Source organism: Fulmarus glacialis, unplaced genomic scaffold, assembly GCF_000690835.1.
Source record: "Fulmarus glacialis isolate BGI_N327 unplaced genomic scaffold, ASM69083v1 scaffold19782, whole genome shotgun sequence".
NCBI classification, from domain to species: Eukaryota; Metazoa; Chordata; class Aves; order Procellariiformes; family Procellariidae; genus Fulmarus; species Fulmarus glacialis.
The window spans coordinates 5,041-26,738 of record NW_009198702.1 but is presented as its reverse complement, the minus strand read 5'-3'; the positions used below and the strand labels follow the sequence as shown (position 1 = coordinate 26,738).

Here is a 21,698-nt window from a genome sequence, read left to right as displayed (position 1 = left end):
AGGAATCAACCCTTTCCCAAACCAATTCCATTCTGTCACAACTGAACTGTTATTATGGAGGGTGAGAAGTTCAATAAGCAGGGCCATGTCCTGGTGGTAAAGAAATTACAGTAACAGCCAGCCTGCCCTAAGAAATAATGCTCCAGTGAAGTATTATATGAGTCAGAAGCATCACTCATGCCAAGGATACATCCAGGAGCGCCAAGATACTCTGGCAGGCATCCAGACTGAAACTTAGGTGAAAACTCTGGAAATCTGGAGAGACAAAAAAAAAAAAAAAGAAAAAAAAAAATATTATTTTGAGGAGTCATTGAACACCTCTCAGAAAAACGGACTCTCCCAAAATTCCCCCTCACTTGAGAGGGCTCAGGCCCCAAAGCCTTTGTGAAACTTTATACCCACTTGAGAAGACGTATCATTTATGATGATAAAAATATGAGGCAACAGAATGGATTCTACTAGTCTCAGAAAATCCAATAGGAGCTCCCTGCAGGCATGTAATACAGAATGAAATATGGTGCACTATCTCCAGCTATTAGAGAAAATGGAAGGAAAAGGACATCCAAAGCCATAATCCCAAACAGAATTTACTGCATGACCTTGAGCAAAGTCACTTGACCTGAAGAGCTTTGGGGAGCAGCACTGCAGATTAATTGAAACTCTTGTGCTAAGCATATCTCTCTCTCTTTCACAGACACACTGACAGCCCTGTCAATTAAAAGTACAGGCATCACTGAAAACATGATGCTGCATCAAAGCTTAGCATTCCTGGTTCATACATAAATTACATGAAGAGTAACAGAAATAGACTCTAATCTCACTGCAAATCATGATAATAGATTGTCTGTAGGCTTCCACTGAGCAAGGGACAGAACCATAACTCACCAATCCCTTCTCTGCAGAAAGTGAAGATGTTTTAATCTTGTAACATCCCTGTTTAGTAAATATGAATCAAGTACTGTAAAGTTTTTAAATGACTGTTCAACACAGTCTTCTCACAGATAAGACAGTGCCTGGTGGGTCACTTTGCAAAGACAGAAGAGCTATCCTTGTTCACCGTTGTAGAAAAGGGAGCAATGCCAAATTCAGCTTAAGTGGAAAAGGCATCTCGTCAGTCTTTGTTCATCTTCTTTGTTGCCTATAATAGCTGGACGGTGTATTTTCAGTGTTGCACATCAGTTGTTACCAGTGAAGAAACTGGGAAGAAAAACTGGATTCATCATTATATCTGTAACTTCATTGTTGTTGTTCAGAGAAAACAGCCACTGCAATACCTCGCTGTATTGTCCACGTAGCATGTCCACGTATTGTCCACGCTATGTCCACGTAGCATTATTTATAACTAGGGACCAAATTATGAGCTTGAGGAATGCTCTGGGCTGCCACTGGCAGAGTGGATGTCACAGTCCTCATGAGAGAGACAACCTCAGGGCTCACCTGGTTCTCACAAGCATAAGTTACACAGGCTACCTGCATCTCCATCCTGTCTCCCAAACACAAACAGAGCAAGGAACAGCCCTATGCACGCATAGCAGGGAAGAGTAAATAGGAATAGCAGGCATGAACCAGGTACATCAAGATAAAGACAAGACCCCATTCCACCGCGTAACTGCCTACAGACCAGGCTAACTTTCTACACCTTCTAGCAGTGGCACTGCTGAGACTGTGGCAGTGGCACAGGGTGAAATGAGATACAGTTTCAGAATCAAGGCGAGGTCAAGCTGGGTTTGGAGGTCAAATTCAGAGTCTGCACCCACACACAATATCTACGCTTGTTCTTCCCCCTCATTCTTTCAGTTGTTGAAATTCAAACTAGATTAGCTTTGCTTATAACATTTCTACCATGTTGATTCACACCCCAGCAAATCCTTTCTCTCTGGAAATCTAACATGGCATCAGAAGAGTCACTTCAGTCAGATTCAAGCCAGTTTCTCTTCCCAAAATTCAAGAAACAGATACAGGAGCTGAGGCTTTTCTCTTAAGAGGGTTTATTTTACAGAAACATTATTTCTCAGCACTTACTTCTCCAACACATATTATTCAGGATCCTCTGGAGCTGAACAGCATTTATTTCAGGATTCTGTGATATGGAAGAGAATTTTTATTTTTGGGGTTTTTTTAAGTATTAAATCACTTTTCTCCCTCTTTTGTTTTCCCAGCATGTCCCATCTTCATTATCTGCTTTTCTGGCCCCACTCCAGCCACTGTGAAAATCAATAGAAAAGACTCCCTTTGAATATGACAAGATTCTCAGCCTGCAAGAGCTGCAGTCTGCTCTGGCCTAAGTTCTCAGGGCTCCACACAGATCAATGCGGTAGTGCAGATTTACACTGAGTAAGGATCCAAACCGTTAACCTTTCAGCCCTGGTGCCATCTGTCCCATCAAGCACACTGTCAATAGACCTGCTTCAAATATTTCCCTTTTATCACTTACAAACAAAAAAAGATGGAAACTTTGGAATACTTCCTCCCCAAACTTTTCAAGGCAGAGACTTCCCCTCCTCCTTGTTATACTAAAGTTTACAGGTTTTTTAGAAACTGTGACATTTGTTTGTTTGGAGGATTTTTTTAAATGTCACTCTTCAGAAATAAAAGCCTGTTTTCAGATCATTCAGGCATGCCAGGGTAACGCATTGAGAAATGGCAGTACTGCTTGCCTCTGTGCGTACTTGGACCTCCTGAAGGCAAAGGACCAGCACCTCGCAATATGTGGCAATTTCTAGCACATCTGAAAGCCACACCGTTCTCAAAATCAAAATCTTAAACAAGTGGCAAAAAGTAAAAGCATTGCTTTTTTTTTTTTAATAACAGCTTCCATCAAAATATTGCTATCAAAAATGCAAATGTGTTTTTGTGAAATTGTGTTTGCCAAATAGAGTGTATGCTGCTAAATACACAGCCACCTTTTCTGAAAGGTGAAACGCTTGCATCCCTCACCATAGTTAGTGGGATCCCTTAAGGTCAACTCTGTCCCAGATCAGGCCAGAGAAATCATTAAAAAGAATCTTTTACAATAAGGATCATATTTCACTAGGAAAATTAGTGAAAAAAAGGAGGTGATGGGACACCTGGTACTTACTTCACCTCTCAAAGCAAGTTAGCTGCCATCAAACAACATGAAGGATGTACGAGACAAGTGTCAATATTTCAGGGGGTGTACTCTAATAGGTGACTTTCCCTAATGAGTGTAAGAACACCCTGAAGGGTAGGATGGATCCACACAGCCCACCGCTTTATCCCCAGTACAGGCAATAGGGAGACCACGTGAGCCTGGTCAGCTTCTGCAGTCCATTCTCCTGTTTCCCTGGCACCCACACCTGGTGGAAAAGGGATCTTAGAGGGTACATCCCTGTCTAGTCCTTTAGTATCTGTTTACGGACCTGCTGCCCATCAGTTTGCTAATACCTTTTGAGCTTGTTGATACTGTCACATCCGCAGTGTCCTGTGGCATTAAGTTCCAGGCATTCACACCCTGTTGTGTAGAGAAGTATGCCTGTCTCAATGCTAACATATTCCTAAGCTTTGCAGTTAAATCTGCTGCATGGAATCAGCACTGTACACACAGCCCAACCTCCCGTGGCCCCTCTCTGTTCCCCACACTTCCATGTCCAGACTTCCCTTGAACATCCACATGCTTTTACTTTCACAGAGCTACATAATAGCTCTGGAGGAGTTTACCCTGGCAGCTCATGCACACACTGACCTGTTCAAAATGCTTTGTGAAGAAATCCTCCCAAATCTTGCCTTCATACCTATCAACAATTTCCTTTAAGATATTAAAAAAAAAAAAAAAAAATCATTATCTCGAAGAAAAATTACGCCATCCAAGACAGAGTTACTAAAGATCCTTTCCCATAACTGCACTCTCATCCTCTGCCCTTCCACCTTCTCCCCACCACTGCAATCAATGCTACCTCACTAATGCAGCCCACTGTTAAGATAGCTTGCACCTCATAGAAATGCTATTTCTTGGAAAGAAATTCTCAGATAACACTCAGTGGGGAGAAACATTTCCCTCCCACCAAGCTCTGCAACAACAAAGGATGAGGCTCACTCCATGCCAAGGAGAGAGAGAAGGATCTCTGTCCTCCTTTATACAGAAGAATAGAGGAGATGAAAGAAGGAATGGCCCTGTTTATGCCAGGGGAACAGACTATGCTAAACTCCCTTATGCAAGTTGCAGGCATGCATGTACTGCCATTGAGCTCAGTTATTTTGAAAATAACCTATGGACCACTGCATAGAAACAGTACTGCTCAGGTCCCATGATGTCTTCAAAACTTTCAAGGTGTGAAAGGAGCGGAGAGAAGTGCAAGAATAGACCAGGAGTCTCCAAAAAGCCATAAATGGGAAAGACTGCAGAGTGCGTAAGACGGTGTCACTAAAAGAAGTTTGCACAATGCAACTAACAAAGGCATCTAAAAATTTGCCCATCCCCTACATTTGACTGCATGTGTCCACATGGTCCAAGGGACTTTGCCTGTAAACCCAAGCTGCCCTTTCAAAAGTGCTGCAACACAAGCACTCACATTCTCACTCAGCCTCTCCACAGGGCAGAGCAACAGGAAAAACTCAACACCCAGAGCTGAAGACCAAATCACAGACCTCCCACTCCCCTCATATTCACTCACCTTAGAGAGGGTGAAACTGGTGTTCCCGCCCATTTCCCTGGAGATGCAAAAAAGCAGACACATTAAGTACGTATCCCAGAGTTGTGTGTTTGTCTCATCACAGGTGGCATCCCCCATTCCCCAGAAGGGGCCCCAACCCGCTGTTGCAGCATATGTTTTTTTCCCCAGTGCTACAGCTGCGGTAAGGGAAGCCTTCATGTCCATACAGTTCCCCAGGGGCTGCTGGCATTTGAAGTCTCCGAAGCACCATTTCTGCACAAGCAATCACCCTAGCACAGCCAGCAGGGTCTCCTGGCAAACTCATGGTGCATTAAAAACTGTTGTCCTTCTCCAGTCTCAAACAGGAGTGTGCTGCAAGAATCCCTTGTGTGCGCCTAGGTCAACGCTTCTTGAAAGGGTAAGGCCAAAAGCAGTGCTTCATCCACTGAGCATCCTATGTTGGGAGAGACCACAGCCAGCCTCTCCAAAAGAGACTGTGCTGCCTTTTGCATGCTGAAGTCTTTATGCTGTCCCCATTAGAGTAGAAAGATCAGACCATCCCACCATCTCAGAGAACTAGGTGCTAGCAGAGGGGCAGCAGCATCTCACCGAAGAACATGCTTCCTGGAGAAGACCCGCAGGATGAATTCAGACTCCTGCTGAGACTCCAGGGTAGATGGGACAATCACATAGACACCAGGCTGCAGATGGAAGTCATGAGTCACTTCCCGCTCATCAAGGAAGACCTGGTGCTTGTTCACAGGCTGATGTCGGGTGAAGAAAGCTGGGGGCAGTTTTCTGTTGCTTTCCTGGTACTGTTAAGGGAAGAAACAGAAGAGAAATGTGTTCTGCACCAGCTGAACAAACAGACAAAAGCCACGTGGAGAATTCACAGGCATGGCATGGATAGCCTGCCTTGACACCTCAGATTTTTTTTACAGCACAAGCAGATAACAGGGCCCAAAGGACTCAGTCTCCCCCCAGGACATGGTGGTTCTCACCACGCACCATGCCTGCCCAATACTAGAATGACAAAGAACAGGGCTTCCTGCAACATTATCAACAATATAATAGCACTTGCAAGGAACAGCAGCAAGGACTGGGAGGAGAAGTGGCTTCTGTCAACCCAAGCTACTGCAAAAGTCCTTTCTATACCAGCAGAAGTGACTGCAGGCAGGAACTGCTCTAGAGACTGCTCTTCATTAGCCGGAACACCCCCCCTATCCCATAGGTACCATGCACTTTGTTCCCAGCTTGTCCTTTGCACTCAGGATCTGGCAGCAGAGGATTTTTCAGAGCACCTGGGATCTGAGCACACGGCAGGAGCAACCTAATCCCTAACCCTGACTCCGTGCATGTGTCCTTCATTTGCCTGACACTCTTGGCTCTTACAGATGTTTCACTCTGCAGGCACTTTTCTGCAATAGGAGGATGGATAAAGTGTTGATCCAGGCAACACTGAACTCATTTTTAATGCCACTCTCCCTGCCCAGTACACAAGCCAAATAAATAATCCTGCTAGCTAAGACCACTGTCACCTTCTGATCTTGGCTGTTCCTCAAAACATTTAGCCATTTTACTCCGCAGCCTCGTAGTGGAGATGCTATTCCTCTTCCTTTGCCAGTATTTTTCTTACTAATAGAGCAATCTTTCTTCTGAAGGGTTCGGGGTTACTCCTCCTCATGCCCCTTATGTTTAAATTTAAAGTTTTTATATTCCAGTCAATACTTTGTTGACTGTAGTTCCAATACCTTAGATGCTTTTAACTTGCCATCTTTCTGTATTGATCTTGGCAACCGCTACAAACCTGAAATTGAAGTCCTGGCTGCCATCATTCCCCCTTGGGTGTGGCACAGCACATTTCCTCTGCCAAGAAATTTAACTCACATGTAACCCTGATAGTGCCCAAAATATTTAAGTCAGGAAGGAGTGGCATCTTACCTCATGGTTACCATGCTGGAAATACAGTAGCTGGGAACACAATTGTGCTGCCCTGACCTTACATCCAAAGTAGTTCTTTGCCAGCCCAAATTCAAAGGGACTCTCATTTAAGAGGTGTTCTGAGTAGTAACAGAGTGGAAGATATGCCCTTTCAAGATAAAAGGAGCTAAACCTTTCCCTGTTTTAAATAGCCTTCTAAGGCCAAGGCCAAAATTGGGACATACATCAGGGTTTAACTTCCAGGGCCCTTCCTCAGGTTCCAAAGGCTCCTAGCTAAAGAAAATGCTAGAAATACAGCTAGCCTGAGGCAGCCAAAAACACCTGTAGCATCAGCTCCAGAGCATCCCCAGCCAGGAAGGAACCTGAGCTCCCTGGGAAACCCCTGACTTGCATGGGATACAGGCTCTGTTCCTACCTCATCCCAAGACTGGGAAGCAGCAGAAAGGTGGCTCTGGCTCCCCTGAGAGCTGCAGCGATTCCAGCTGAGACACAGCCAAGAATTGGGGCACCATCCCACAACTACAGGAGGGACAAAGTGCTGATCAGATAAACACTGATGCCACTTCTAATACCTTTGAAGACCCAGCGCAGAAGCTGAACAACTAATGCCCCTTTTTAAGGCCACTGAGCCCTCCTGATACGGCTGGTCTTCAGAAGAGTCAGTAGATAGTGACTTACTGTGGTGCCTTACTGAACTCAAATACTCTGTTACTAGCTGTCAGCCAAGGAACAAAGGCAAAACCAACACCTTCAGTGTTGTCATAGCAGCTGCACCAGCCCAGGTCCCCCAGCAAACAGCCAGCAGCGGTTACAAGGTACTCACCTGTAGGTCCACCTGCAGAAAGAAAAGAAACAGAGCATCTGTCAGACAGGGACCTCTGGGTCTCACACAACATAGCCATATCATTGCTGGGAAGCAGCTACATATGTTCAGCTGGGGTCTTTGCCTTCAGAAACCTCAGCCCCTCTACCTGAATACCCTTCCCCACAGCCATCTCTCCATAACTGTGCAAACTCACAGCAGCAACAAGAGCTGTGGCTCTGTTCAAGCGAGGAGAGTGGCTCTGCAAGGCACTCAGATAAGCAGAGAATTGAGGGGGTGAAACTCTCACTCCTAGTGATATCACTTACCCTGGTTACAGAGGGAACTAGCAGTATTCACACACGGGCAGCTGCCCCGTCATACTAGGAACACTTCTCAAGCACAAATTTACCATGGTTGAGAATAATCTGAGGGCAGTGCTCTCCCTGCCCCAAAGGGAGACTCCTGGCACGCTCTCCCAGCTCTTGCACATAGTCTCAGAGAGGGCAAATTAAAGCCCAGTGTGCTCTGAAGCAAGAGGCATTTCTTACTGCTCTGCAGGCTGACACACAGCACGCTGGAGAGGCAGCAAGTGTGGCACAGAGCCTGAGGGAGCCTAGCCCTGATGTGTGAGGAGACTGGGCACAGGCAAGGAGAAAACAGCCCAGATCACCCTGCACACAACAAAACTCTTGGTCTGCAAAGCTCTACAATTTACGGGGGCTGGAAGTTTTCCTATCTGGTGAAAGCAAGAAAAGCAAAGCAATTCTTCGCACCTTGTAGAGTGAAAATCCAATGAAGAGGTGAGGAGCTCGGTTCCGGTGTTTGCTGCTGTGTTTCTGCATCAGGGATATAACCACATTGCAGGAACCCAGGCTTTTCTTACTGTCTTCAACTGGTAAAACATTCAGCCAGTACTGAGGGTTCATCCAAAAGGTGACTAAAGAAAACATTTTGATATCATTTTCCATCACAGAATTGATTGCCAGCTTCCCACATGATGCCTGGCATTGTTCTGAATAGGTCACAGGTTGTCTGGACCTCCAGACCCTACAGGGATTTGATCTTAGGGTGCAGTTTACAAGTTTAGCAGTGCAACCACTGCGTAAGACAAGAGGAAGGCCCAGGAACAAGGAACTACATTTCTGCTCAGCTGCAACTAAGAGTTCATTTTGTTTATAAATGTATTCCTCTATCACCTCCGGTGTATGAGCTAGCTGACTTCAGACCCCACCTGCTCTGCTTCCAGAAGGGCTGAGACTCTGCATTTCCCATTCACTTCACTTAAAATACCACTCCCATGAGGTGCTGAGGATACAAATTTTAACAGACAAGTTTAATGCCCCAAAGAAGCTCAGTGTTGGCAATTGATTCTAGGATCCTGCATCTCATTTCAAGCCATAACCAGCCCACTGCCCTATGTTTGTAAGTGATGCAGCTTCTGTGATAGCAGAAACTAGTCAAAGTCCTTCAGCTAGTTATTTCTTATGTTTGTGTGGAGGATTAAGCAGGAAGAGCATGTTTCTGTTGTCAATTTTGTGTTAACAGGTATTAAGGTGCTGGTAACTGAGTCAGCAGAGCAATGTCACCCCAGAGTCATCCAAAAGAGCACCCCTCACCATTACAGAATCCCAGACTTCCTCCCGCTGTGCTTCCTTTAACCCATCTCCCACTCTTCAGGGAGTACATCCACTTCTTCCCATCCTCCTGGCTCATCAGGTCTGGAGTTAATTTACAGATCGTCAGATCTACAAAATGAATTTTAAAATCTCGCAGAGACATCCTGGGAAAAGAGTGCCAAGACAAATCTTGTCAGCAGTTTAGTTTAGTCCATATGGCTTATAAAAAGAAAAGGAAAGGGAGCAGGGAACTTCGAAGCCGCAGCATTCTGTGTTACATATGGTAATGCTCATATTTTATTAGGCAGTAAAGAAGAGAGCGTCTGCTCCAACAGCAGCATCCAGCAGCAGCAAATGCATCACTCAAATTTCAGCAAAAGATAGCAGGACAGAGATTAAAATAATATTGCCACCAAAGGGACCGCAGTGAAATGACACGGGCGACAATATTGCCACCTCGTGGCAGAAGCTGTGGAGAAACCACGAACAAACATACGGCAAGCAAGAGCTTCCCAAAGCTATCTTAAAAATAAAAGGCAGGACAAAAGCTCCTGAAAGCTGCCCATGTCTCCAGCAGCCCTGGGAGACCTGGCAGTGTCCTGCTTCTCCCCAGCTCCTGCCATTGAAGAACAGTGCATCTCTCTCGTGTCAGCACAGCTACTGCTTCTCACGCCGTCAAGCAGAGGAGGAGAGCAAGAAAGCAAGCATGGGCTGTTACAAAGCAGATCAGATATGCCTCGACCTAAGTGGCAACGTGCTGCTTCATCTCCAGATGCAGCCCCAGAGCTACTGGCAGAGAGGGGAGAGGTGAGACTGTACCATTACCAGAATTCTCCATCCTCCTTCTTCTTCCTCAGCAAAATCTTCTCCTTCGGGCTCAGCAGCTCCCATTTGTAAGAGCTGAGGGCAAAAACATGAGGTGACTAACCAAATGTGGCCTCAAATTCAAGGCAGAGTACATAGATTTCCTCTATAAAAAGAGGCCAAATCCCTGCCCCCACATATCTCCACGTTTATCCCCCGCTAAACACAGGCCCCCTATGCCTTCAGCCACGGGAGACTCTCCACAAGCACTCTGGGTCCCATGAGATGTAGCTAAACAGCTCCAGTTTTCTCCAGCAGAAGCCAGAAATGTTCCATCAGCCAGTCCATTCACTTGCACACGCAACTTCAAAGTACTTAAAACATAAAAATCTAGACCTGTTTTGTTGGTTAATTTTCTGCCAAAGGAGACATAAAGGGAAGAGTGTTTGGCATAATGAATGAATGACTAGGACAGCACAAGAGGCAGCTGGGAGTCATTTAAAAGGCAGGCCTACAGTATGTTGCTCATTATGTTCTTCAACAAGAACAGCTGGTATGTTGTCATTATGGGACAGACACACATCAGAGAAGTTACTGCTCTGCAGACAAGGTGAAAGTCACTTACATTCCCAACACCTCCCTGTGCTCTTCCCTCGTCCCTACCCCGGAGCCTCAGCAAACAGGGTCTGTGCAGGGAATGGTGTGAACCTTGGAAGGAAGCAACATGCTCCACTTCAAAGAGGAATAAGACACAAGTCTACAGTTGCCTGTGGTCTAGAATGCAAACCACTGTCTTTCATGGATCCTAATCAAGAAATTCAGGCAGATGCAAATATATAGGAATTTGCCTCATTGGTTGCTTTCTCTGATCTCATACCCAATTTTATTTCCCCGAACAGCCAGGACAGAGGATTCCTTCGCAGCCACCCAACTCCAACACTTTGCAGCCCATGGAGGAGTTTGCACGGTCCCTTCTGTGTGCCCTGAAACATGCTGTTTGTTTACAGCATCCTGCACAGCTATCTGTCACTTTGCATGCCATCCAGATCACAGCAACACGGTCAGCATCTGATGTTCATATTATGTTTCCTCTGGCATTCAGTGAATGGAAAAGCAGAACTGAGCTTGTTGAAGCTGCATGTGTGAAGTGAGCCCAACTACGTGAGCACTATCTGCTGGAGAAATACAAATCTATCAAGTCATTGCTTTGACACCAGAGGGTCTGTGCAAGCAACTGTTAGTTATCTTAATGCTGCTCTCAGCACTAATTCATGCCTGAAGATGGCAGCATCTTTCCTCCAAGAAACTTTTCCTCCCACTCAGTATCAGACCTTCCCTTTTTAAACTCACCTGTCACTCCAGTCTCCTTTCCACTCAATTTTTCCCCATGGATTTCTCAGTCTTACTAGGTTTTCCGGTCCATATTGACAGGTCACCTGCAGAAAACAGTAACACTGTGCTTACCAAGGTCTCAGCAGTTCTCATCTGGTTTATATGACTGTACTATGCCAGACATTAACAAAGATTTTGTTTGTTCTCATAGAAGCCAGCAAGTATGATGATAAAAATCTATAAACAGGTAACTCTGAATGCCGGCACAAAGAGATTAAGATGCTTTATCTTACCTTCTATAACTGAAACCAGAGACCTCACAGATTCCTAATTTGGAGACTTGACTGTAAATTCCTCTTCCTTTCCAATATCTGCTCATTTTGTCCTTATGTGGGGGCAGGACTGTACTACTGTGAAAGCTAAGTCCTACCCCAGTGGCAATGGCACAGCACTACGCAGCCCATGGGGCGACCACATAGATTAGTGCCTCCTGAACTGGGAGGCCATGGTGGGAGAAGAGGGACCCAGGCAGACTAGGGGCTTTGTTGGCAGTATACAGCAGAACGGCTGACTTCACATCGGCTCCACATGCTCAGTCAGTCCCTTGCTCCTGCCTGGCTCTTCATCCCATCAGAGGAGCCAGACTGACAGACATGTCGCTGATAAAGTCCATACTTAAAACCTTCCTACTGTGTGTGTGAGACACAGGCGTGCAGCATCCAGCTCATAGTATCTCTTCCAGCTTTCCTAATATCTCTTGCTAGTGGTACTGAACGTGCTTTCACCCACATCTATATCACATGTCCAAAGCCCCACAAAGTCCTTTGCCATCCTTGTCAACCTCCTTTTGAGGCTGGACAAGATGATAGTCATCCATCAGCCCAGAAGGAGAAAGCTTGAGCTTTCTCCCCTCTTTGGGATTTACTATTTTACTGTCCCTTACCTCTAGACAAGTATCTTCAGGGGACTCCCAATGATACTTCTGCAGATCAGTGGGGTCCAGCTGCACTCTCTGCACAGGAGCCCAGTTCGGTTCCCTTACTTTAGCCTTGACTCACATTTCCATCTGCAGTTTTTCATGTTTTGGCCCTTGTATGCCATTATCTTTACTTCTCTATGGCCCCTCCTCTGACTTCAGAGGAAAGCTTTTTACCCCAAGTAGGTTTCAGCACATCCTCCCAGCATCCCCAAAGGCCAGTCCTTTTGTCCTTAACAGCCAAGATGCATTTGTAGGTGATGCTCTCAGCAGAGCCCTATGAATCACTCCCACCCTTAAAGATATGCTGATCTATAACCTTTGTCCTTTACATCAAGGTCATGATACTAAAATGGACACACTTGAAAGTGAATCTTTAAAAAGCACGCAGTCTCTTTTAGCCTTAGACTACGAGAAGAGCATTGGGGGAGGAGATACCATAGTTGCCCTGATTAAGGGTTGAACCTATGACTGCAGTAAAAATTGCTGACATCCAGACAAACTTGGACCCAGGAGATTAGGGCTAGTCCTACCTTTCTAATACCAGTTACTGTGTAGGCATGGCCAGCAACAAGCCCATTCTTCAGGATCTTTGTTGCCTGTGTACAAGGAAGAGAAACAGAAAGAAAAGAAACCTTTTATTCTATCCCTACTTACACAGCAGACTCATACCAATACCACAGACCTGTACCTATGTAAGCAATGACTCTCAAAGTAAATGGAGAATGGTTTGAACTGAAAAAAAAATTAAGTCTAAGGTCCTAAAAGCCATATTTTGCAGTATGCTTGGAATTGGAAGGTTGATTGGGAAGGTCCCTTCCTAAATTGTGAATCTTTGGCTAGAGACCATCTCACTTTTAAAAAGTCCAGGAGGTCAGGTTTTGATTTTCAGAACGGTAGGGCTTTCCAACAGCTGAAGTGTTAGCATAAGGCTTGGAAGCCAAGATTTGAATTCATGTTCTGAACTACACCCCCCTCTATCTTCGCTATAAGCTTACTCCATTCCTCACTGCACCATCTGTAAAAATGGAAAATTTATTTAACAAAAATGGGAAATTGCAGTAGGTCCTTATTTAATAGAGGTTCTTTGATAGATAAACCAGTTCCTAAATGTAACAACAGGGAGCTGAGAGCTGCAGGGAATCAATCCATGTGCAAAGTTTAACATTAAGAATGTGATTTCTACAGAAAGTCACATGTGGCAGCTTTGATACTTTTTGAGTCACAATGACTAGCTGAGTAGAGGGAAACAGGTCTGGAAAGGCTTTTAGCTGTGAATGCCACATTCAATGCGATGTCATCCATTTGACGTCCCTCCAAGTCTCACCCCTAAATGTGTCTGACAGCCCATGAGAGATCTGCTGTAGGTTGCTCTTGTCAGGATATCCCAGAGATCATGAGGAGCTGTTGTAAGCTTGATTCTTATATTAACACCACCTGTGAAATCCACCAAGGCTTCTGAAACTTGCCCAATCTGCAGATCTTCATAGGAGCCATAAAGTCTAGCAAAAAAGACATCAGTATATTCGTGGGGTTATAGTCACAGATGATAGATTGAGAACAGCATGCCAACGAAAACATACAATAAAGGTTTGCAAAAGCAGAAGGAAGGCTGTAACTCATGTTTAATTTTAGGGGAATTTTGGCATTTAGGAAGAGGGGAATCTAGCAAATTGCCTCCAAGATTGGCCATAGTTTGAAAGGGACTCTTCACTCACTGTCATCCCTCACTGCACAGTAGTGAGAACATGCCCAACACGACTTCTTTGATAACTCTGCCGTAGCGAATGTTGTCTGAATTTATCACCTGACACTGTGCTGTATCTAAGATACAGTGTCTTGAGAGGCACACTGTCTTGAGAGCTCAGTCTCCAATCTGATTTTCTTTACCATTGCAGTGCAACCTTCTCTGGTCTTCTTGTTCTAAGACTAGCACCAAATGAAAACAACTGAACTTCCTCTCCTTTGCTGTGATCTTTCTCTCAATGTTAACTAGAATTTTTCCCTGCTCTGCAGAGATTATTTCAGCCCACTAATAACAAACTCCATCAGTTATGCCTTGTTGCTTTCTTCTTAGTCCTGATAAACTACTCTAGAAAAAACACCCTGGAGAGAAACCAGTATTCTCATCGTACCATGTGACTTGTTGAATGCCTCAGCTTTGGTGGACCCCAGAGCAGGAACTTCTACCAAAACCAAAGTACAATGCTTCAGCAGACCCCCAAAATGAAACTCCTTGGAGGTTTCTCAAACTGATAATACATCAAAGGAGGCATCAGAAATCATTCACCTTTGAAAATCCCTGTCTGTGGCCTTCTGCTCCTCTGTAGCCAATACACTCCAAACAGCGACAACACTCAGAGGACAACCCCCCAGGATAAGTCTGTTTTCACGCCTACTCCTAAATCCTTGGATTTAAACTCAAGGGCCTGGATTGATAACAGCTACTGCAGTGGCAGCTTTTACTGTGTAATAATAGAAAGATGAGAACCATTTACTACACTCCAAATGTGGCAAGGCCTAGGAGATACATTTATAAACAAGAACAAACTGCGTAGGCACCAACGAACATATTTTAGGGAGACTATTTGCATAACTTGGAATGAGTCACTTACTTAGCGTATGCCTTCTCCAGAAGGGCTCCCCAGAACACATTCTTATAGACTGAGGAAACAAAGACCAGCTCCCCCGCCTGGTTCACCGGCAGGCGATCATCAACCACCACGTCAATCCATTCACCGAAGTGCCAGAACTGTCAGAGGAAAGGAATGAGCTGATGTTTCCTTTGAAAGAGACCTCCCCTTGAAACAACAGGAAAGGCAAGATAGCTTAGCTGTGGGCATAGAACAAGCTGCCTTGGGGGGAGGGCAGTGGATGTGCTGACTCACCCACATAGCCAACTCCTCAACCCCACCCTGCCAGAGGAGAAAACAAAGCCTGTATCAGGTGTAAAAGGATTAAGCAGGGAAATTAGGCACAGCTGGGCTTCTGGGGAAGGAGTTCCTAATTGCAGGGTAGCAGAGTTACACCAAGAGCTGGGCAAAGGGGTAGAAAGTTGGAGTAGATGTGCTCAAGCTCTGCTGACTGTTGCTACTGTGTAGGAAAACTTTTTTCTGGATTAAAATATTGGGAGGGCACAGCTGGAGAGAAGGCCAAGTGGAGGTATATCCTCAGACTGGCTTGCAGTTGATCCACTGTCTGCACTGCTTCATAGGAGGGCTGATGGGCTATCCTCCAGGCTGGGATACCCTCTGGCCACTTGCCCCTGTACAAATTATCTAAGGGTGCAACACAAAACATGACAGAGGATTCCTGAAGACCTCCCCGTACTCCCAGGGAGCAGATATACCCGGAAGTGGAAAATGCCGGCATATTTCCTCTCAAAGCTCTGGTTTTGTGGCACGACTGCAGCCAAGATGTCCTGGTGGAACGTCAGGGCTTCCAAGGCCGCCAGGAACCAGCAGTTCTCTGCGCCAAGACAAACGGACACATGCAGTTGGCTGAAAAGCGAGAGTTGTCAGCCAAGTTCAGAAACACCACCAAGATCCTAGCAGAAAAGCTGTTGTGCTGATGTCTTTACAATCATAACAAATCATACACAGAAAATGAGACGATCCAGACATGTGCTTTATTTAACCAAACCATGATTGGTTTATAATTGTTCTCTCATGATCTTTTCATTTGGATACTGTTTGGTTAAATAAGAAATTTAGCAAGAAATAGCTCTCAATGGAAACATTCTGAGTTTTTACTGACATTGCATAGTTTTTTTCTGTTCTCTGTAAAGGCATACTATTAAAAAAAAACTTTTCCCTTTTTCTTTGAAAACATGAACTTTCAGAAGAGAAAAATCATTTCCAATGGATCTCACTTGCAAGACTATACTTATCAGACTTTGTGTTCAAGGGCTTAAAGCACTTAAAAATTAATTTAATCCTGCCCCTACCTGTATTGCAGATGACAATATATCCTTTTACTTTGGGTAACACGGGCATAAAAATGATTTTTCTAACTACAAAGCTGGGAAGAGAACGCATTCACACTAAGTCTTAGATAGAAAGATAATGACAGTCTCAGATTTTCCCGCTTCTGTGATCTCTGTTCAATTGTCAAGCAGCAACATTACAGACCCGTAAAAGCACAGGATCACTTCCTATTGCAGTACTAGCATGGACAGAAGCAACACAGAGAATGGCGATTTCAGCCTGTGGAGACACCTCTCACCCCTCAAATCCCACCTTGAAGCTTGCCAGGTTTTTTACTGAGCCTACCCCATCTTAATGATTGCTTCATCCACACCATGCCAAGCGAAGAGATAAGGATATGCGAACCTTCTATTTCTATGCCAAGGTTTACACAGTCAAAATTCCACACAAAATGTTATCTTGTATAAGAATACTTAGATATTTACACAAAGGAGCTTCCTTACCCACCAATCCTTGGCAGAGATCAAGCTGCTTTCTGTTTGCAGCATAAAATACTGGAGTTCTGTGCAAAGCCTGGGAAACACACAACCAGAAAGAAAAGAGGGAGAAAGTCAAGTCAGTAACATAAGCTGGTTTAGCTTTAAGTCAAGGACTTTCTGTGTGCAGAGCTGCAATTTCGTAAGATGGGAAATCCAGTGAGTTACTAGTCTAGGATGTAAAAACCTCATGGATATGTGACACAAGACACTCCTCCTGCCTGTTCAAAGCTTTCAAAATACTTAGGGTCCCTTTGTCCCAGCAGGCATTGTTCTGGTTCAGGTATAGCTCTAGTGTTATCATGTGCTCTGGCTAACCTGACACAAGCCTGGGCACACATTTGTGCTTGGTCTGCATTGAGTTTGGTCTCTGACATAAGCCACTGGTGCTCAGATGCATTGCCATGGGTCTCCACAAACACCTTGCTGAGAAGACAACCCTTCAGGCCTGCCAGCCCAGCTCCTCCATAATTACTGACAAGTTTCAGCCAAAACAGGCTAAAAAGGCAGAGCATAACTGTTCAAACTTTCAGCAAACCTGGCTGACATCTCCACGATTTGACTGACAATCAAGCTACAGACTAACTGATGGCTGCTAGAGAAGTTCCTGTTGCTGTGACAAGAGTGGGTCTGTGAATAATTGTTCAGAAAGAAATTACGCTGTTATTTTTTTCCTCTCACAAGTGCCTCTGGGGTCAAATTAATAACATAAGTGTCAAACTTACGTTTCACTCTAATGACCCACAAATTGCTCAAGCTAATTTTCACGCTGTTGGCTTCCCCTTCAGGCAGTAGCAGAGAAACAGCAAACCCTCAGAAGGCAGTTACAGTAATTAGACACCACCCCCTATCCTTGGTGAATTTGGGTGTTCAGTTTGCAGGCCATCAGTCATAGATGCAGCAAGCTACAAGCCTGCAGGCTGAATGGCAGAATCTCAGAGTTTTCTCTGCAGCACAGGGACTGAAGGATGCACAGCATCCATCCTCAGAGAGCCTTTGCTGGGCTAAGTTTGGCATTCAGAGCAAATGGCAGCCTTCTTCACGAGGCAGTTTTAGAACAGTGGACTGAGAGACAGAGGAGGTTTCAAGTCCATTCCAGTATCTCTGGGGTGGAGGCACATCTGAAGGGCTTTGTAGAGGCCAGGACTCATGTTGACTTTTCCCTCCCAAATACCCCTATGCTGATACAGCTGCCTCAGACGCAGTGCCCAGCGCAACCCAGCTCAGGCCCCTGAGGACTGCACTCTTCCTCCCTCTGCAGATCCTGACTTGACACAAACCATCTGCAAGACCAAATTGCATATGAAACTCTGAGAACCAGGGCTGCTACTCCCAAGCTCTCCTGCACAATTTGCAAAAGTGCCTTTACTTTCTCAGTGATTTTCATGAGTTTTGCAGAAACTCAGCCCTTTCTAAGAAATTGGTTAAATCTGACAAAATATGACAGCTAGAAAATAACTTAGCTAGGAAATGTTATCTGCTATTACCTGGCAGAATTCCCTTACAGACATGGTAACATAAGGAGCCAGTGCTACTGAAATTCTCAGGTAATTCTATACATGGCTTTCAAGTAAGATCTGATTGTCAGTATGTTGCTCACTGGCTCAGTAAGAACAGAACTGCCATTGATAGTGACAGGCCAGAGCTAACAGGCCTTATCTAACTGTGCCAGTCCCCTGTCCTGGCCTCCTAGAATTGTTACCCATTTGTTACGAGAACTTGCTCTGTGACCAGCGCTCGGTACCAGGTGTCTCTTGTTGTGATGTTCAGTTTAAGCGTGGGATACCAGCAAAGGCCTTGAAAATATGGGCACAAGGAGAAAACAGAGGTCCCAGAACTAAAAACAACTCACTGATTAAGAGTCAATTACTGATTGTGGCAGAAGCTCAACCTTGACAGCTGTGAAAAGACTGCTCTAAGTACAATAAAGAATAGACTAAACAGTTAAGCAGGAAAAAAACAGCCCAGCAAGACGATAAGGCACCTGCCGCTGCCGGTGAAAGTAGCAGCCTCCAGCATCACAATGGTATGTGGTCCATGGGAGAGGGGTCAAAGGCTGAGAACTGTATAGAAACTCGGAAATCTTCTAAAAGGTCAAGATCTTGAATTCTGGGGAGAGGGATCATCACCATGAGAATTGTCATCACGGAATCATGGTGGGATCATCAAAGCTATGAGCTCCAAGGACACCGGCTCCCCCCGCTCCCTTCGCCTCCTCTCCCTGCCTGCTCTGAGCGTTACTGGATATAAACTGAACGAGGCTGGTTATGATTTTGGGCAACAAATGCTTCAAAGGCAATTATGAAACTCCATGTACTCCAGCTTCCAAAATGACAGCTGATACAATAAGTGTAATCCCTGGAGGCATTAAGGCACACCTAAATTAAAGTCCAAGAGTAGTCTGCTCAATGCTAACACTATTTGCTGGCTATCAGCTGTAATCATCCTCTTACATGAGATTATTCACTGAAAGTCACTTACATGTGGCCTCTTCCACTGTAAATTTTGGGGTAGTTTCTTTAGCAGTGCTCCTGTTCCAATAGAGCTGATGTGAGCAGGGAAGTTGTCATCTGTGAACAGGCATTTTTTCTTCAAGCACATCTCCAGCAAGGCCTGGTAGTTCTGCTGGATGGGTAGGGTGTGGTTTTGAAAGATATTCCTGCCTAAAGGCACAGGTGACTTCTTTTTTTTCAAGCATGGCAGAAAAGGCATGGCAATGTCCACAGTGACACCAGGATAATTTTTTCCACTGAAGATTCTGCAGGGATCTCGCCCTGCAGTGCTGCTGGAAACTTCTTGTTTCTTGGGATGAGGTGCGTCTTCTTCAGAATTCCTGATCATTAAAATAAGTGTAAAAAGTCAATTTAATCATGGCTTTTAAAATTTTCTTTTTAGCTAGTGGGGGTTGTGTGGGGGTGGCACTCCCAGGAGAAGTGGGGAACCCATCCGATTCTAATCCAGCACCTATCACTGCATTTTCAAGGCTTTACATTTGCTGTAGGTCTGAGTGAAATCAAAATGAGTGACCCCATTGACTTCTACTGGGGCTTTGAAGCCATACATACGGCTATTGCCAGTCTCTCTCTGGACTATTTTAGGCTCTCCAGGATATTTTCATAACATGCTGCAACATGAATAACAGTCTTTATTCAATCACATTCTGGCATGTGGTTATTTCCCCTCCCAAAAAAAGAAAAATAGCAAGATAAACCAAAGGCTAACAGAAAAATGGAATACATTAGGTGTTACAAAACCATTACTCACAACCCCCCAATGCTTATTTTGCCCTTTTTGCCTCATTTTGGAGAATGATACAATCTCCCCCAAGAGATCACATTCCATCTTGCTGATTACCACAGATTCACACATGAAATTGCATGCTGAGATTTTTTTTTCTTGTAACATTCAAGACAGATGTTTCTCATCCCTCCACTGAAAACAGAAAAGAGTGATTTTATAGCCCTTTTTTAATATTAGCAGCTATGCTAAACATTAACAGCCATCACCTTTTGCTGCAAGTGGTGGGCTCCTGGGAGAAATCATGATTAAAATCTCAGCAGGCAAATCACACCCATCAGTGGTAACAAGGTGATCATAATCATAGCCTTCTCACAGTATGGACTGAAAAAATGAATCAGGATACAAAGTTCAAGAAATGCTTCACATGGCATAATGATACTGTATTTGGAAGGCTTCCCTGCAGAGGAGGCTCTCTGAGACTCAAAATCACTGCCCCAGGCACCCTAGGAAACTGGTCTCAGTTAGGAACCAGTTGATTGTTACTCTCATCAAAGCTGAAGGTCACTGGCGTTCCCTGTGAGAAACCATACAACCGCAGATTGCACCGTCCTCCCACACAGAGCCCTCATTTGTTATAAAACCACTCTACAACTGATCCACAAGGCTTGATACTCAAGGGCAACCAAGAGAAAATCTTCAAAATACAACCCTGGAAACCAAAATTCAACTTTCTATTGTACAGTAGACATTTCAGACCTGAAAAAGCATTTAAGTGCCTAAAAACTTGCCTACTTTTTCTCCAGATGAAAAATACTGTCTCCCCCTCCAAACCTTGCCATTTTACAGCCATTGACCTTCACGGCTGCAACAACATAAGCAACAGAGAGAGAGATAGATTTAAGAGAAAAACAAGTGGAAGAAAACAGCCTGGAGACTGGCTGCACTTTATATAGACAGACAAAACATGTATGAAGAAGAATTTCTCATTTTGCTGCTCCCCAGGAAAAGAAGTGGTGAGCAACTGACATACTTTGAGCTACACTGAAGAGCAAATACTTGAGACTTGATTTTTGGATGTGCAGAGCATCCACAATGCCTGATAAAATCGTTGTAGCCTTTCACCTGTTCTCATCTCAGTCTGGCATTTATTTGAAAAAGAACTAAACTTTATAGATAGGCCTTGAAACCCAGAGATAGTATGAAAAAACCAATGCTTTCAAAAATGGAGGTTTAAATCACCTGAATATGTAACCTTATTTTCAAGAAACTCAGCCAACAGCCCTGACTGTAACTGTGTTGAGAGTCAATGATGCAGCCACTTTATATGTTTTGAAAACCTCCCAACTGAACCTGCCTGTAGGTGTATTGTTTCCTAATTACCTGGAAATCTTTGAACAAAAGATGCAATGAAGCATTTTATTTGTCATGAACAGTCACTGCCTAGACAGCTACAAGGTGTTCCACCTCGTGTTTTAACCTTCTGCCTGCTGTCTGGCCGCAGTCACGTGTACGAGTAGGCGCCAGATACAGTTGTATACGACTAGCCAAAGTATACCTGGAAATCACTTGTACTCCACTCAGCAACGTTACTGAATCAGACTGAATCGGAGCGTCCTACTGTGTCCTCTGGCATGGGTGGAGCAGAGTGTGTGCATGTCTCTTCCAGCAATTATAATTTCTAAGGGAAAGCAGCCAAATGTAGCAGACAGAGGTTAAAAGCTTTAGATAGAAGCTGTGAACCAGTAGGTTGGATGGATTTGATTCTCTATTCTTTGCACATTCCCCTAGTTAGTATGTTTGCCATCTGATGTAAGTCCTTCCACTACATTAGCATCCTATGATCTCCCCTGATCTTTCTCAACATCTTAGATGCCATGAAGTGGCCTCGTCCCTAAGTCTTAAAATGAGAATC

At 44.6% G+C, this 21,698-nt stretch overlaps 1 protein-coding gene across 1 annotated transcript in view; it reads right to left on the bottom strand.

The window, feature by feature from the left end:
* The window catches only part of CAPN14 (calpain 14), a gene marked incomplete at its 5' end in the record, with an annotated part of 22,171 nt that extends 2,792 nt beyond the window's left edge, over positions 1 to 19,379 (bottom strand). The window contains 15 exons of the mRNA XM_009573014.1: positions 191 to 255; positions 2,023 to 2,080; positions 3,704 to 3,766; positions 4,632 to 4,668; positions 5,220 to 5,425; positions 8,130 to 8,293; positions 8,973 to 9,136; positions 9,798 to 9,872; positions 11,127 to 11,212; positions 12,618 to 12,683; positions 13,412 to 13,586; positions 14,700 to 14,836; positions 15,434 to 15,552; positions 16,514 to 16,583; positions 19,028 to 19,379. Of these exons, the coding sequence (XP_009571309.1) occupies positions 191 to 255; positions 2,023 to 2,080; positions 3,704 to 3,766; positions 4,632 to 4,668; positions 5,220 to 5,425; positions 8,130 to 8,293; positions 8,973 to 9,136; positions 9,798 to 9,872; positions 11,127 to 11,212; positions 12,618 to 12,683; positions 13,412 to 13,586; positions 14,700 to 14,836; positions 15,434 to 15,552; positions 16,514 to 16,583; positions 19,028 to 19,379 (1,837 nt within the window). The remainder of the gene's footprint in view (positions 1 to 190; positions 256 to 2,022; positions 2,081 to 3,703; positions 3,767 to 4,631; positions 4,669 to 5,219; positions 5,426 to 8,129; positions 8,294 to 8,972; positions 9,137 to 9,797; positions 9,873 to 11,126; positions 11,213 to 12,617; positions 12,684 to 13,411; positions 13,587 to 14,699; positions 14,837 to 15,433; positions 15,553 to 16,513; positions 16,584 to 19,027) is intronic.
* Positions 19,380 to 21,698: the final 2,319 nt, after the last annotated feature.